This window comes from Onychostoma macrolepis, chromosome 19 (assembly GCF_012432095.1).
Source record: "Onychostoma macrolepis isolate SWU-2019 chromosome 19, ASM1243209v1, whole genome shotgun sequence".
NCBI classification, from domain to species: domain Eukaryota; kingdom Metazoa; phylum Chordata; class Actinopteri; order Cypriniformes; family Cyprinidae; genus Onychostoma; species Onychostoma macrolepis.
The window spans coordinates 2,688,732-2,706,285 of NC_081173.1; the positions used below are offsets into that span (position 1 = coordinate 2,688,732).

The following is a 17,554-nucleotide window of genomic DNA, read 5'->3' on the forward strand; positions in this document are numbered from 1 at the left end:
AGCATGAACGCCACTCTGCTCTATGTCTGCCAATGACTTCTTCCCATTGGAGTTCCGTCATTCCACCTTCATTCATTCTTCCCAATGCAATTGGAGCTTGCAAAAATAATGATTGGTTTCAAACACGTTCCCGTCTGTCACTGGATGGTCAGCAGATAGACCAGCCCCAAACTCACACCATTTTTTGAGCTGGTGTGAGGTGTCAGACTGGGCTTTATCTCCCAAAACATTTTAAGTTGATTGTTGAGACCACTGCATCTCAAACCAACGGTTTCAACAATCTACTTTGCGATGTTTTCGGGAACGCAGCCCTGGTCAGGATTCTCAAACAACAAAAACAATGTTTTGAATGCACCGCTGAGATTTTTGGGGAGAATCAACTTTGCTTGAATGTCTCTGCATATTAGGCTACATTTACACGACAACGATGTAGTCAAAAACTGAAAAGTTTTTCTCTTGTGTTTTTAAAAACTATCACGTATATAAGACAACGTTTTCAAAACGATTCGCGTTTACACATATACGCGAAAACGGCCAAAAACATTTTATTATTTAAAAATGCAACGCTTAATATGGACGCTCAATCGCAGGAAGCCCCGCCTTCTGAATGAAAGAGCCAATTGGTAATCGGTAAAGTCAGCACGTCACCGCAGCTGCCGTTAGAAGTCCTGGTTGCTATAGAAACAGTCAGCGTTCTGAGACGTGCACCTAGGACTGTGCATGCGCACTGGCTGATCTAGCCTGAAAAATAAGCTTTTTATAACGCTATTTGAGCAAAAGAAACAACATTTATGACACAGTCGTTGTCTGTTTTCACTGATGATTTCAAATATGAAATTTAATTGTAAGCTTAGTGAACAGTTTGGGAGAATTTGATGTTTCCCCATTCAAAGAGATAGGAGCTGCACTTGCATGCCCAAGAGGCGTTTCAAAGATGGCTGCCGAGTGACATGACTTGTCTTAAGGAGACTTTGCACTTCGAAACCCGTTTTCAAAAATATGCGTTTTCAATCCCCAAAACGTTGTTGTCGTGTAAACGAACAGGCAAAACACATAAAAAGTTTCCCATTTTTGGCTGAAAACGTTGTCAAGTAAATGGCCCCTTAGACTGGGATACAAGACAGATTTTACCATCAGTTCTCAGATATGCTTAATTTACAAGTTGTCTCAGACATCTGTTGACAGGCTAACGCTGTGTCCTAACTGCACACGACATATCTTTTCCATGTTAATCAGAGTTTTTGTCCTAACCAGTGAAACGCAAGATTTATTTTAGAAACGGTTTCTATTTCTGCGACGATCACATTTCTGACAGTGATAATCTCAAGTACTGATGCTGTGCTTTATTCAATGTTAAAAGTGTCTAATGTGAGTTTGAATATCATATTGCGTGACATTTATAGCCATACTGAAAGCAACGAGAGATAATTTACCTTAGATCTTGAAAATAAATTAAAGCAAATGTGTTTGTGAAATCTGCGAACTCAATGCAAACCAAACAAGCGTTTTCCATGAATGATATCAGTGACTGAGTATGTATATTTAATATTTTTAAATATTTATGCATTAGATTATAAACATGTCCATTTCGTTCCGAGTGCAGTGCGCTTCCAGAGAGAGCCCGCCCACGCACACTTTTGATTGGCTGTGATATTTGATTGATTCTGTCGCATCGCGTTATCGTGCCAAATTGTTTGTTGCTGGAAATTAGTCTCATCGCATATAGTCAGGACACGGTGTAAGATTACTTGTGAAGGGTCCAAGCCTTCGTTATCTTAATAGTCATTTAAAAGCATTTTTCATTTAAACTAGCCTTTCAAAAGTGTATAGTATACACTATAGTCTCCACTAATGGTGTACCAGACACCAATATTTTAATGATTCAGAAAAGATGAATCACTGTCTGGTCACCTGAGATTTCAGTATGTAGATAAAGGTTAGAATCGAGATTTTTCGGTAGTGTGTGTATATTAGCACAATTTTTTGATTGCTTCTGGGATCTGATAGCGCAGTCTGAGCCGTGTGACATCAGATTTAACAACTGAGCATAATGAATGGCGAGAAATGTTCATTTTAGATCTCTGATGACTTTTGATTGCAGACTTTGGTATCCTGCCAAACATTTTGAGACATTTTAGAGATCTTTTTCTGAAATGCTGGAGGAGACACATCTGAGATGACTTTCTTAGAGATATTAAAGGCATCTCATTTGTGATAATTCTTTCCTATGGGTTTTGTCTCAATCTTTGGTCTGAATCTATGGGAAAACGTAAGGTAGGTCCACATTTCTTCGAACAAAGACAGCCCAATTAAGTCAGTTTGAGTTAGGGTCTGTGCGCCGGAGAGAGGGGCGGAGAGATGGAGCGCCGAAGAAAGAGGCAGTCCATAAAAGCAGTCTAACGAAGGGGAAAAAGGAGGGAAAATAGAGGAAGAGGGGTAAAAGAGGAGAGCTCGAGCGACTTTGTAGCCGAAGCGAAGCAACTTCTCTTTTTTTTTTTAGCTCCTCAATGGGAAGACATATGAAATATTAATAACAGCTCTAGCCATCGACTTCAGAGGCCCGCGCTAAAACTTAGTGTCTAATGAGACTCAGCTCATGAATTGCTAATGAGGATGCTTGGAATGTGTGTTTTAAGTGTTTGTGAGCGTGAGCGTGTGTGTTGCGATGGGGGGAGGGGTCATTTGGTTGTGTGTGTGTGCGCTCGGGGGTGTGTATGGGGGGGGGGGGGGGTATAAGGGATGCAAAGTCTTTGGGAGACTTAACGGAGAACTTCATTAAAAAGCTGAAGTCTATACACACACACACACACAAACACACTGCGAATATTCAGCAGCCTCACATGCATACACACTTGCATATCACTTAACATACATCTATGACCGAACAGACTCCTAAAGACCTATAGACAAAATATTTCTTGTTACAAAACAGTGAATGACACTCTGGTTTTATAATCTTAGAGTTGGCATATATATGAAGGCATTTCAAATCTTTCATTCAAATACTGTGACGTTACGCATACCACCTACACTTTAGAAAACTCTTTAATGAAACATTTTTGAAATATTTTCTTCAATATTACATGTGTTCTGAATGACTGGCATATTTCTTTTGAACATGTTCCGTTAGAAAAAAAAAGTTTCATCAAATATATATATATATATATATATATATATATATATTCAACACACTACTGTGGTATCATTATTCAATGAAAACATTCAAACCTTACACAGCGTGCAAAATGTGAATATGCACAAGTGCAAAAGAGATTTGTGGGAAGATCTTTAGTGGACATTAACTTAGATGTCTGAAGTCCATGTCAGAAGACATGGAATAGCAGCTTTGTGGTACTTTTATGGTAACTTTTAGTCTTTTTTGAGGCTCAACAGTCTCAATACTCATTCACATTCATTGTGAATAATATCTGCTTTTGTTTTCCAGAGAAGAAAGCAATCATATGGGTTTGGGACGATGAAGATGGTGAGTGCATGACATTATGTTTTTGGAGGCATGAACTGTTCATTTCTAAATCTAAAACCTTATGATAATAATATGACGAACCGCTGATCTTCTCAAGCAGCCCAGTGAGAAGACATCAAGCCATGTGGACCATATTAAATCAATTCTTTGTCAATGAGCAGTAAAGCCTCAAGATACAGTGGCATCGTGTTGAGTCATAAGATACACGGTCTTTCCTCATTTTTGACCTTTTTTGACCTGAATGTACAGTACTATAATGTACACAATATGTGGCTTTTTGTGTGCATATTTTCTGGCCCAATTATGCGAGTGTGTTTGCATGGCTTGGAGAGTCTGAAGTCTACATGCACTGAAGTGCCTAGGACTGCTTTGCACATGTGATGGAGAGATTATGTGTCAGTGTGGGTTTATTCATATATTCGGGATAAACGCTGGCCTGCGATATTCCTCTCTTCTATATGTCTGTGTGTGAGTGTGTGTGTCTTTCCGCCTGAGTGGCGCTGTCGGTGGGCATCGCTCAGATTCAGCTCAGCAGGCCGAGCAGATCATTAACAGAGACGGGAAAGAGAGAGAGAGAAATCGGCTTTGTTCAGAATGGAATATGAATGCTTACTATGCAGTATACAATGAATATTATTTTTAAATAGTATCTGAAACTGTGCACAGCATGCAGTGATTTTAGAATTCTTTGTAAAAATGATTAACTTTTGTATTATGTAAAAAAGTGAAGTTAAAAATCACAGATGTTGTGTTATTTCTGGTTCATTGGAACACATCGGATGCATTGTGGGATACAGTGTACCTTGTATATTTATATACTGCACATTTCGGTAAATGAAGTAGGTCATCTGAGTATTCTGTGCATACATCATTTTGCATAATGTGCTTAGTATATATAATACAGAAAGAGTAGGAGTAGAAGTAGTATGTCATTCTGGACGCAGCCACTGGCTTTGGGCTTCTCATTAGCTGTCTTGAGAGGAGAAGAACGCAGGCCGGCCAGCTCACTGTTCACAGTCACGCAATTACAGCCGCAAACACACAGCCGTCTCTCCACATATCCGTCCAATTCGCAAACTCATTCCAATTTATGTCTTTGAGTGTCTCCCAATCACAGTTTTTAAAAGTTTAATGTTTTTTTCCTCTTTCACTGTCTATATTCAGAATGGCATACTAGCATACTACTCTTACTATTTCTGCAATATGCATATTTCATCACATCCATCAAAGAATTATGAAAAAAAATAATGTATTATGGTATCAAAAAATAGGCAGGAAAATAAATAGAAATGTTTCATGTGACACTGAAGACTGGAGTAATGATCCTGAAATTCATTTTACAATATATTACAACAGAAAATAGAATTCAGCAGTTACAATACAACAGTTCAAACTGAATTTTAAACTGTGATAATATTTCATAATATCACTGTTTCACTGTATTTTTGATCAAATAAATACAGCCTTGGTGAGCAGAAGAGACCTCTGGGCAAAATACTGTATGCACTTGACTTGACCTTCCACTTTAAAAACACAGCTTTAATTTAAATCTGTAATTTGACTCATTATTTAACCAAACTGCCTTAAGTAGACATTTTTACACAAATTTGCAAAATAACTGTTTAATTTTCATTAGAATATCTGAACACTACACACAAGCACAATTGCTTAGTATTGTATGACAACAGCAGTTAAATGTTTATTCAATATAATAAAAAAATATACATATTTATTTAAAATAGTAGGCACACATCAGAATGCTGGTATTACATATTATATTACATTTATATTATATTATATTATATTATATTATATTATATTATATTATATTATATTATATTATATTATATTATATTATATTATATTATATTATATTATATTATATTATATTATATTATATTATATTATATTAAACCACTCTGACATTTATTATAAATAATAAAAATTAAAAATAAAAAGTGTTCATAAGAGTTCATTAATTGTGAATTGGACTACACTGGTCAAATAACAAACAGAAGGAGAGGGTAAAATATTATTTATGTTGCTGTGGAGCTGTAGATTCAGAATATCTGAATATGGCACAATAATACCTATAGCTAAAGCAGTTGTTGTTTATGTTTTATGGTAATATTTGATAAGTATACTTTTATGGAGAAAAAAAAAGTCATAATGTAAGGTTATCAAACCTAGGAAATAATATGTTATGCAGAGCTGAAATGGCGTCACTCAAAAAATGAAGCTCCTAAATCTGTCTGCTTTTGACATCGATATAAATCATTTCAAACAGTAAAAAGGACTGTTTCAAGTACATGTCTGTCTCATTTCAATTCTATCACCCCTCTTCCAACAGCCTTTTCCCTCTTTTTTTTAATTCCCTCATGGTTTTCTTTTCCACCCCTCTTTCCTTGGCACTAGTTAATACGCAGATTAATGTTACTATTAACACACTGATGGAGTCCAATGGCAAGCCATCAAAGACAATAAAGATGCTTAATGGAATCCAGGATTTGATGCAGTCAAAATTTGGGGTGAGGCTATAAATCAAGAGAGACGGTAACGCAAAAAAAAAAAAAAAAAAAAGTAAATAAAAAATTGTATTGTGGGATTGTGTATGTTAGAGCAATAGAAAGAAAACTAGATTCCAAAGTCTAAAAGTCCTAAAAGAAATGGTTCACCCAAAACAGACAATTCTGTCATTATTCACCCTTGTGTTTTCCAAAACGATATTTCGTCTGTGAAACATAAAATATTTTGTCTTTTTTTTTTTTTTTTTTTTTCTGTTCACAAAATCTGCAGTTATCAACATTCTTCAAAATATCTTCTTTTGTGTTGAACAAAAGAAAAAAGAAAAATAATGATAGAACTTTCATTTTTGGGTGAACTGTCCCTTTAAGGAATATGTTCAAGATTCCTAATGGATTTTCTGTAATAATTTAAAAGGATCCTCTAGAGTCGGGTGCACACTGTCCATTTTGTATAATCATTTACAACTGTTGCTTGTCAGTATGATATGACCCCAGATGTTGGGCAAACGCCAAGGCAAACTGTGTGACTATCGTTTATGCCAGACTGTACGGATTACAAAATACTTCTGTCACAACTGACCACCAACATCCTCACTTTTGGTAGTCTGACAAAGTCAAGAAAAAACACAGTGGTTGCATTGGTCACACTGGAGATAGAAGGTCAGCTGAAGCGCACTGCATTGTGGGATACACCGCTGCACACACTGAGCTCTGTTGTGTATTACACAGTTTGGAAAAATTTAGTAGGTCATCTGGGTATTCCACGCATACAGAAATATGACGTCAGACATCAAAATCGAGCTAGTTCGAGAAAAAATAAAAAAATTAAAATTAAAATAACAAGAAATTAAAACAACAAATTGGAATTTTCAGTTTATAACACACAATGCTTATAGAATTCTGCTTTGGTCCCATTAGAATCCTTTAGGACTGGTTCCAAATATTAATATAAATTCCAAAAGAAATAATGTATACATTCCTTTAAGAGTTTTCAGAAAAAGAATGAAAAAAAATATATATCTTGCATAGATCATTACAAGTGTGTAAAAGATAAATCATAAAAAAGAGAAACCATAAAATCCAGAGAGCGGGAGACTGCGAGAACGAGAGAGGCGAGTGAGACACAGGGTTCATTCCAGGCTATGTGTCGTGTCTGAGAGTTAGCAGTAACATGGGCAGCATATTAAACGCTCGGGCCTGCATCCTGACCCATTTTCATCAAACTGACAAACAAAATCCACACACTGTCTTCTTCATAAAAATATTCCACCACACATAGACACATCAGCACACGGACACACGCTTATCTACCATTTAGCTATGCAAATAAAATATACTAGACATAAAGTGTATATTCAAATCTTTTCAGCGTGAAATATGTGGAGAGAGAAACCGTTTACATTTTGCAAGAAATACCTTGGAGAAATTGCCTCACGTAAAGAGAAAGATGACCTTGATCTCAAAACATATTGCTCTGAACACACTTTTCAATTCTGAATGAGAAATTCTGTAGGATGAAGTCAGACTGAGCATCGAGAAAGATGCAGCTAAGATTATTCAATAAACTCTGCTCATTTTTTCAATCACTTTGTCTCTTCAGCTGCCTCTGTCTTACCTCAGAAGAGTTAGTTGATGACTTGTTTGGATATCAGACACAATGTGTGGTGTGGGATATCAGATAGAACTCTGTTAACTGTTGTTTTGTTTGTATGTATAATAAAAAAAAGTTGAGCCAATTTAAAATTTTAAGGCAACCAGCTTCAGCAGATTTTTGAGTTTGCTCAACTTATTTTTGTGGGAGATTCTCAATTTTTTGTTGTATAAACTTAAAACGACAAGTTGAGAAAACTCACAAATCTGCTGAAGCTGGTTGCCTTAAAATTTTAAGTTGGCTTATTTTTTTTTTTTTTTTTTTTTTTACAGTGTGTATATATATATATATATATATATATATATATATATATAATCTTTGACAGGATCTAGTAAAGACATTGTATTTATTTATTTATTTATTTTTCTGGCAGGATCTAACATTTGCTAAAAACCATTGTTAATTGTTTTTATTTTTTTTTACAAACTCATAACCCTAGTTTATTAGATTGATTGATTGATTGATTGATTGACACGCGTGTTAAAAACATGAATAATACTACATATTGTGAAGCATATATTATGTAGAATCCCAGACTTATCATTCAAACATTTGGGTTCACCAAGGCTGCATTTTATCAGTCAAAAATACAGGAAAAACTGCGAAATTGTGGAATAGTATTACAATTTAAAATAATTATTTTATATTTGAATATATGCTAGTAGTGTAATTTATTCATGTGGTGTAAAGCTGAATTTTCAGCATCATTACTCCAGTCTTCAGTTTCACACGATCCTTCAGAAATCATTCTGATATGCTGATTTGCTGCTCAAGAAACATTTCAGGTTATTATTCAATTTTTTTTTTTTTTTTCTTGAATAGAAAGACTTTTTCTACATCTACACCTACATCTTTTGTAACATTATACATGTTTTTAGTCACATTAATTTAAAGCATCCTCACTCAATAAATCCTTACTAACCCCAAATATGTGAACCATAGAAGACCTAAGCCACATCGAATAATGTCTACATTTCTGCACATTTTGTCACTGTTTTGTAGATACCTCATAACCTTATTTTCATTTGCGTCAAATAAAACATCTGCCTGAACTTAAGTTCATTGTGATATAATCGATTCAAATGAATCCAGCACATAAAAACCAAAGCTCACTTTACATGCCACGCTCTCTTTTCCTGTCTGAGCTGGTGGTTTTAGGCCTGAGTAATCTCGATGTCAACAGTCGGAGTCTGCTCCGTGAGACGAGGGTCAGTCCTACAGCGGATGTGGAGCCGCACTGGCAGGCTTTCCTCTGCGCATGCATTAATCATGGCTGCTCTCCTCTCGCCCATTACAGCTCATCAATCTCAGTTTGCCCAGCGCTCCGGTGGGGGGGAATCTTATGAAGATCTGATTAAATATGTAAGCACCTGATAATAGCAGCACATGCCAGGCTTCAGAGTCAATTGTCTTTAATGCATACAGGCTCTAGCGAGTATCTAAGAGACTGTGGTCGGGGTCAGAGGTCACGGAGACGTCTGTCCTTTCATCCAACTTACTTGATTCTGATGCTGAACTGCTTTGGGCGACAGGTCCAGGTGAAAAATCACACCAAAGAATCTGAATATAACACATAGTCTGCTGCAACATCACTGAAAGCGATATTTCTGAAAGCACGGGAACGGAAAAGGCGCAAGCGGCCGCGTGACACTCGAGGGTGTGTGTGAGCGTGTGGAGGCTGGGAATGTGTGTTTGTGTGTGTGTGTGTGTGTGTGTGTGTGAGCAAAGCTTCATGGCTTTAATTAAGGTGGAATCAGAGCAGGATCTGTGCTGCCGTGATAACGAGCCTCATCTGAATTATTAACGAGAGCTGCACCCCCCTGGACGTGAAATCCCGTCAGACTGTCTCTCACACACGCAAGCAAACAATTCCAGCACATTCATATAATAACGCACAAATACTATCCAACCATATAAAAGCACTGAGGTGCAACACACCAATGTATATAATATCTATGGAACATCAAACTGTTACAGGTTTATCTTCTTGCCATACAATTATAAACTATAATATTTTTTTTTTTTTAATTCTTAGTTATGGTCTTAGGGGCAAAGTTAATTGGTCAGTATTGTTACACTCAGTACATCACAGCGGTCTACAGACCAAATGAAATAGCTTAACAAGTGCAACTTTTTTATTTTTTTTATTTTTTTATAAATTGGTGGATATTTCGTATGAGCAAAAAAAAAAAAATAAATAAATAAGCATGAAGTTCCATCCTTAACTCTACCTTTAAACCTAACTGTCAGTCAGATGTAAGGAGAAAATGTACAAAGGAGATTATACAAATTTATATGGATTCACCACCAGTTCACCAAAATGTAAAACAGTTAGAAACTGTATTGTGTGTATAGCATATTTCCTCATGAAACAGGAAATTTGGGCAGGAGAAAAGGTCCCATCCCTATAGCAATTCAGTGAGAAGCAGTATTAAAGTCACAATGACATGGAAGTAGCGATAGATCTTGTGACGTACTGTACATTTGAGTGTAATTGGATTATTTAATCATTGGTTGTTGATTGGATTTTGAAATGTGGCCGTTGTACTCAAAAATGAATGTGAATTTGCAGTCGATTGTGGAGGGGCGGAGTTTAAACTGACTATATTACTGGAGAGACCAGTCTGTTGTTTTACCAGAAGATCCAGGTCTAACATTTTGATTAAACATTAGGAGCTACATTTTTATGATACATATATATGCATCGTTCACAATAAGATCATAACCTGCATCTACAAAATTGATGGGTTGAATTTTAATTTCATGCAGACATTCTGATCCTATAGAGCACGTTATTGGACAGAGATCTGTATACACTCCAGAGTGCAAGATGTTTGGTCCATTTTCCTGGAAGCGAAATGTAACTTTTAAATATGTATGACCTGCTAAGAAATAGTCATTTTTAAGAGTAAACTAGCAAATAGATGATGCATCAGGTTGCCAGTTGCAGTCAAATCCTTCTAGAAGATCTTTTTATTGACTAAAAATGTTTATTTTTATTTTATTTTATTTTATTTACTTACTATTGGCATAGAGTCTGGTTTACTTCAAACTTATTCTGACAAAGAACCGCCCATCTAAGAAACCACCTGACTGACATGCAAAACATAGTTTTGACATATAACTGTGTGAATTTGATAGAATTTATGCTACCATAATAACCTAAACTACATATATGTATTGTCATTTATATGTATTGTCATTTATATCTGTAGAACTTAAATAAATATATAATGCTATCAGTAAAATTCATTAGTCTTACTTAGCTTTCATCTGTCATCTACTCCAAAATAGTTTCAAGAGGCAATATTAGTACAGTAGTGTCTATAGTTGTATCATCTTTTTTTATTTTTTTTATTTTTACATTTAATGTTGGGAAACAACCAGCAATTTGCTGCAATACTGCCACCTACTGTGTTGGAGAGTCAACCAGACACGGTACAGGCACTCAATTATTTCTGTAGCATTAACATGATATTGATATTTCATTTTTTACATATTACAGTTGTTGTAAATACTGGTATATATCAACATCCCTACAACCAATCAAAATGGATTTTGCAATTTTTGTATTCAATATGCATCAGATAGGTTTACTGAGAATAAGAATTTCTATTAATTTCTATATGTCATGTTTCAACTGTACAATATGCTTTTTTGTCATTATCAATCTAATTCTACAGAAAATGCCGAGTTTTCAGTATGGCCGACTGCGCTGTAGTCACTTCTTCTACACAGTCTTTGTGGAGTAACAATGACAGTGTTTCTCCAGTGCTGAGGGCATCCAACTAAACCACGGCTCTGGCCAAATAGCCTGGCACTGAGATCTGCCCTGCATCAATGCCAGGCTGGCCAGCGCTGCCACAGCTGGGGTGAATGAGGATCCCGGTCAACAATTACAAAATTACTGCCACTGTTGCTCATGTATCTCGGTCTGTTTCTCACTCTTTTGTTACTATGTGTGCTCATTATCTCCTCTTCAGTTTCTGTGCCTATTCCTCTCACATTAACACTCAGTTATGAAGTTATAAACAGTGGTGCACATAAGTGGTCCCCAGGTCCGCATGCGCGACCAAAATAAAAAAAATAAAAAATGTGCTGTATAAATAAGTTCTAACAGCGCATTTGCGTACTGACATGGTTGACAGCTGTTAATGCACAATTACCATTTTAGATCGGCAAACTGTACTGTATAAGATTTCTATTCAAAAGCATAAATCTAGGCTAGCCGCTGCCGTTTTCAAAGAACAATGCAAAACTGTGACATTTCATTCGCTGACGCTCTTCAATTGGCAGCGTTAAACCCGGAAGTGCATATACTTGATTGCTGGCAACCCGCAAAAATAAAAGCCTGCTGATTTTAAGGTTGAAAATGATATTAAGTAAATATTACTATAAAAGTTTACTATAAACTAATTGTATTTGTATTTAATACTCCCTTTATATTTTAAAATAGCATTATCACACTTTATTATTTTGTTTATTATTTTATAAAAATAAACTAAATAAAGTGCAATAATATTATCAATATTATTAATTTATTTTTTATAGTTATATTTAATGAGTCACACCATGTGCAGTGTGAGGGCCGAACCAAATCTCCAGGTTCTCTTATGAGAACCAGGCTGAAAAACGTATGTGCACCCTTGGTTATAAAGTTACAGCAATGAAGATAAAAGGAAAGTGTTTTAACTTTGAATTTAGCATCTGTCCCCTTTTTTCTACATTTATATCCTAGATAATTCACAGCAATCGCAAATGAGACCTTCTTAATATTTCAACTGATTAGATCAAATTCTGACTTTTGCTCAAGTCTCCTGCTTCTCAGATATTTCTCCTAACAAAAAAAGTCTCAAACAACGTCTCATCTGATAATCAAGATTCTCATCAACACCTTACCAGACTGAATGTTTTGAGCTTTGCTAGCCACATTCATTGTACAGCTCTAAATTCTTACCATATGCCAGCAATTGTATCATTTCAGTCTATTTTTTATTTCTCCTCAAGGAAAAACATCTGAGAGAAAAAAAGTGATGTTTAAACGAAACGTGACTGAGATCTCCAATAAGTTCTTTGAAAAAGCAACCTCGGAGCTATATAATTCGACTTTGGCTATAGATAAAGCTATAGACAATGTATATTCTCAGTGTCTGGAAAAACCTATAAACCGCTGCAGACACACATGCATTAACTGTGAGCCCCATCCCATTACTTATTTTTAAATCACAGATAAACGCAATAAATACTTGGAAGGCTTGAGGAAATCTGATTAGTGATTTCATACGTCTCAACAGCCAGTTACAGGATGTGACACACTCTTTGTGTACTATTATACTAGATGCCTCACATCAACGGGCACTTCTGAAAACTCACGTTATACCACAGATTCGTAGAGACACTTTAAAAGAATGTGAACATGAAAGTAAAACACTCCAACATGGCATCCCTCCATGAACCACATGCATTGGTCATTTGAATGAGTGTTCTTCATTGCTCTCCTGCCGCCGTAAAACAGCCATAATCCGAGCCGTCACACAAACCAGAACTATTAATAGCAGCTAATTGATGCCAAAGACAGAGAGGCTCAATGTCCAAGCTAGGCCAGCCGAGAGACAAGAAACCGGCTGCCACAGTTTAGACAAGCCGCTCTCGGACAGGATTACACAACAGCTATTAAAGACTGCTTTCAATGGCACTGGCTGCATGTGATCTCTGTCTGCTCCAAACCACCTTCAGATCCATCATCTATCTATCCATCCATCTATCTATCTATCTATCTATCTATCTATCTATCTATCTATCTATCTATCTATCTATCCATCTATTCATCTATCTATCTATCTATCCATCTATCTATCCATGTACCTATCTATCTATCTATCTATCTATCTATCTATCTATCTATCTATCTATCTATCTATCTATCCATCTATCTATCCATCTATCCATCTATTCATCTATCTATCTATCCATCTATCTATCCATCTATTCATCTATCTATCTATCTATCCATCTATCTATCCATGTACCTATCGTTCTATCTATCTATCTATCTATCTATCTATCTATCTATCTATCTATCTATCTATCTATCTATCTATCTATCCATCCATCTATCTATCTATCGTTCTATCGTTCTCTCTATCCATGTTGTATATGAGTGCTAAGGAGGTTCTGTATATTCCTGAGTAAATATGTTTGTGTGTTTTTTGTGTGTATTGTTTGTGTGAGCGCATGTGTCAGAATTAAATGCGCATTAAAATCCGCCGCCAAATGTTATGAGGCCAACATGTGTGAGCATGGTCTGTTTTCCACAACCTTATTTTGATTGAATCAAGTTGTTTTTCTCCATTTTTTCCTCCTGCCAGCCAATCAAATCTCTGGCCTTATGGGAACATATGAGCGACATACAGCTGCGCATGCCTGGGCAGCACAAACAAGTCGTGTAAGGAATTAAACCAGATTTAATTTCAGTTTAAAACTACAGGCTTAAGATTAGGTTAGCCCATCTCTTTGTCCTCTGTATCCAATGAGAAAACAAGGCTTTAGCGTGAGGTAAATATCCCATTTAGAAATATTAAAAACTCCTGTTGTTTTGATGATGTAATAAAAGGCCTGTGTGTATCAACTATTGCACACATGTGAAAAACAAAAAAACATTTTGTAAGATGAAATGAATCCAAACAATAGCACGCCATCCTTTTAGACCAAGAGCAAATGGAGCAATAGATTTTTTTTTTTTTAAATGAATATTGATATTATTAATACTGATGTAATAACAATATAGTTATACATTTTAAAGCTTTTATTTCTGTATTAATTATAGGATATTAATTATGTTCTCTAATACACAAACGTAATGTTCTTCTGGCTGCTTTTGTATTTTATCTATAAAAGGCTACAATAAATATCTCCAGTCGGTTGACTTTATAATTTTCTGTCATTCTGGATGTTTTGTGATGTGATCTCGGTGCTCTGAAATGCTTGCCAGAAAGCCACAAACCACAGGGAGAAACAGAATTCAAATTCAGCTGTCTGGCTATCATTTTCTAACTTAGATGTTAGTGTTGAGGGAACCGAGAGAGAGAGAGACAGACAGACAGAGGTCCCTTGGGTTCTCCATGAAGCTTGTGCAGTGAGAGCATGTGCATACAGTTCAAACTATCAAATCTGATCTAATTAAAACCTTTGAACCATGTGACACAAAAAAATGAACAGCTGAAACATTAAGCGTGTTTTTTTTCTTTTGCCAACCAATGTGGTGCAATTATGCGGTTGCATTTGCTTCACTAAATAACCCTTTTCGATTATGTAATGTTTTAATTACAATTTTACACCGCCTATTTTATTTCCCATAGTCTTTTGGATGGATGTCAGGACTGAAGAGGAGACGGCAGAGGGAGGGAGGGAGGGAGGAAGGGGTTAGGAGGAGGAGGAGTGTTGGAGATCTCAGAGCAGACAGACAGGCGTGCGTGCGTGCGTGCGCGCGAGGAAGCGGACCGGACCGTGCGTGTCCCCCAGGTGACCTGCCTACTCCAGCTCATCTCACTGCCCGCGTCATAATCAAGCTCGATGCGTCATAAACGCGATCGTTGCGTCACACGCGACCAATATTACGCTTTAAAATAGTGTAAGAGCAATGAACTCATTGAACTCTACCTCTACCCCCGACTCTCTGAAAGCGTTTCACATGCACGGTTTAGTGGCCAACCCTGAACGTGTCAAATGCATGTAGGTATCTGGCACGAGCGAAGAACTGCCTTTTGTATAATGCGAGATGCCTACAGAGCATGCAATTCTAACACACACACACACACACACACACGCGCGCGCGCGCGATCAGGTGCATGGCAACCGTACCTTCCAGCCGGCGGAGCTATTGCTGTCTCCTTTATCCTTGAAATAGGGCACAAAGCGCACCATCCAGTCGTAGATTTGCGACAGGGTGAGCCTTTTCTCGGGGGTGCTCTCAATGGCACGCGTGATCAGATCCGCGTATGACTGGTTGCCCCACGCGTTCCGGCGTGACGACTTGGATTTGCGCAGCTGGCCGGCCACATCCAGCGCGGCGCCGGACATGCACGCAGGGGCGGCCGCGATAGGAGCAGGGGCGCCGGCTGGATGCTTGAACTCCGTCGGCGCCCCTCCGCTCCGGCACGCCGGCACGTTGCGCGGCTCCACTTTGACCGGCAGCGCGCGGCTCTCCTCCTCCGGACACGGCAGCGGCCAGGTGCACGACCTCGGGCGGCAGTGCGGCTCATAGTCGGTGTCCAGTTCAACCTGATGCGCGTCTATCCCGCTGCTCTCCATCATTAACATGCTGCTTTTGAGCGTCACAAGGCAAGGTCAAGGGGAAAAGCAACAATGCGCCCTTAAATCCAGTGAGGGTGGACTGTGTGGGGTTCTCTCTGTCTGTAGTCTTTTTACAGCAAATGCAAAACGTGAATAAACGCAGAAGCACCGGGATCCGTGAATAGACTGCTCATTCTCGTGTCTCTGGTCTGCTGTGGTGTACTAAACGCGCAAAAGCATCCAATGCATCACGATGTGCAACAGTCTGTCTTCCATATTACTGAACAATTCAGTCACACGCAAGCGGGTGTCCATAGGGCTGAGGTGCTGAAATCACACACCCATCACTGAAGCGTCTCGCGCATGCAAAGTCCCTTTAATCGCGCGCTCGCACCAACTGTTGATTGCTTTGACAGACGGTCTGACAGACACGCTTGTAAATCTATCTCATCAAGAAGGGCGAAATCAATTGACTTCCTCTGGAGTCTGGCCACAGTTTCCGTTTGTCTGGAGCTCTCCCGTCCCTTTTTTTCTCTCTCTCTCCGCAGATTTGTGAGCGGTCTCTCTTCGCACGAGCGCAGTCACTGTTCCTGATAGTAGACACGGCGTGAATGGAGCCGCGCGATTCAGCCGCGTCTTTTCCCGATTGTGAATTTCCCCACGCGTTTTCCCCCCCTTTTCTTTGCGTTAGATAAAATATTCAGACGAACATTCCTTCCACATCGGTTCACGCCTGTTTGCGGATGACTAGACTGGGCTGTAGCGGCGGATAAATGCTGCTATCAGATAATTGGACGGCGCTTGAATCAAGTCACTCCCTCCAGAACAGGTTTATCCGGGGGACGCGCATCTTCTACCACACAACATGCATGCCTCTTTAGACAGATTTGCATGCGCAGAATTCCCTTGCAAGTCCATCTCTTATGGCAAGTCGTTTTAACATTTATTCCAATTAGTACACTGTAAACATGTTTTTTTTCCCCGAAGTAAATAAAACTAATTATTGGAGCATGTTTTAAAAGAAAATACTACAATACGTACACATTTTCTTTGTAATCAACTGTTAATTTACTAGCAGCTTCTGAATGGAAAAAAAAGTGTATTTATTACTTTTTCAATTCCTAAGTAATCCTACTTTAACTAGCATCTTTCAGTTTCACTATCGTTATACATTACTTGTATTGAATCCAATATAGGCCTAATATAAGTCAAGTGAGATGAACAATATGTTGCTATTTCCAAATGGAATAAACATTGGAGTCTAATAAACAGATCGTCTATATATATATATATATATATATATATACAAATAACTGTCAGAATAGTTATGAATAGGTAAGACTGTATAGGTACAAACAACTGGAATAGTTCATATTAAAACTAATAGGTACATTCGACTGATATGCATACTAGCTGTAAGTGAATACGGGGTTCTGTGGAAAATATATTAATGGAAAAAATTGTCATTTGTTGGCTGTAAAAATAGTTGATGACGTGTGGCAAAAGAATAAGTGCTAGGCCTATTTCTAAGCAATTATTAAGTACTTGTAACATATGAAATAGATGCTAGTGATAGTATTCTTAATAATTAGGTCACACTTT

At 37.6% G+C, this 17,554-nt stretch overlaps 1 protein-coding gene across 1 annotated transcript in view; it reads right to left on the reverse strand.

The window, feature by feature from the left end:
- The window catches only part of foxo6b (forkhead box O6 b), a 32,631-nt gene extending 15,937 nt beyond the window's left edge, over window positions 1-16,694 (reverse strand). Inside the window, exon 1 of the mRNA XM_058753869.1 lies at window positions 15,521-16,694. Coding sequence (XP_058609852.1) covers window positions 15,521-15,979 — 459 coding nt within the window. The 5' untranslated portion in view covers window positions 15,980-16,694. The remainder of the gene's footprint in view (window positions 1-15,520) is intronic.
- Window positions 16,695-17,554: the final 860 nt, after the last annotated feature.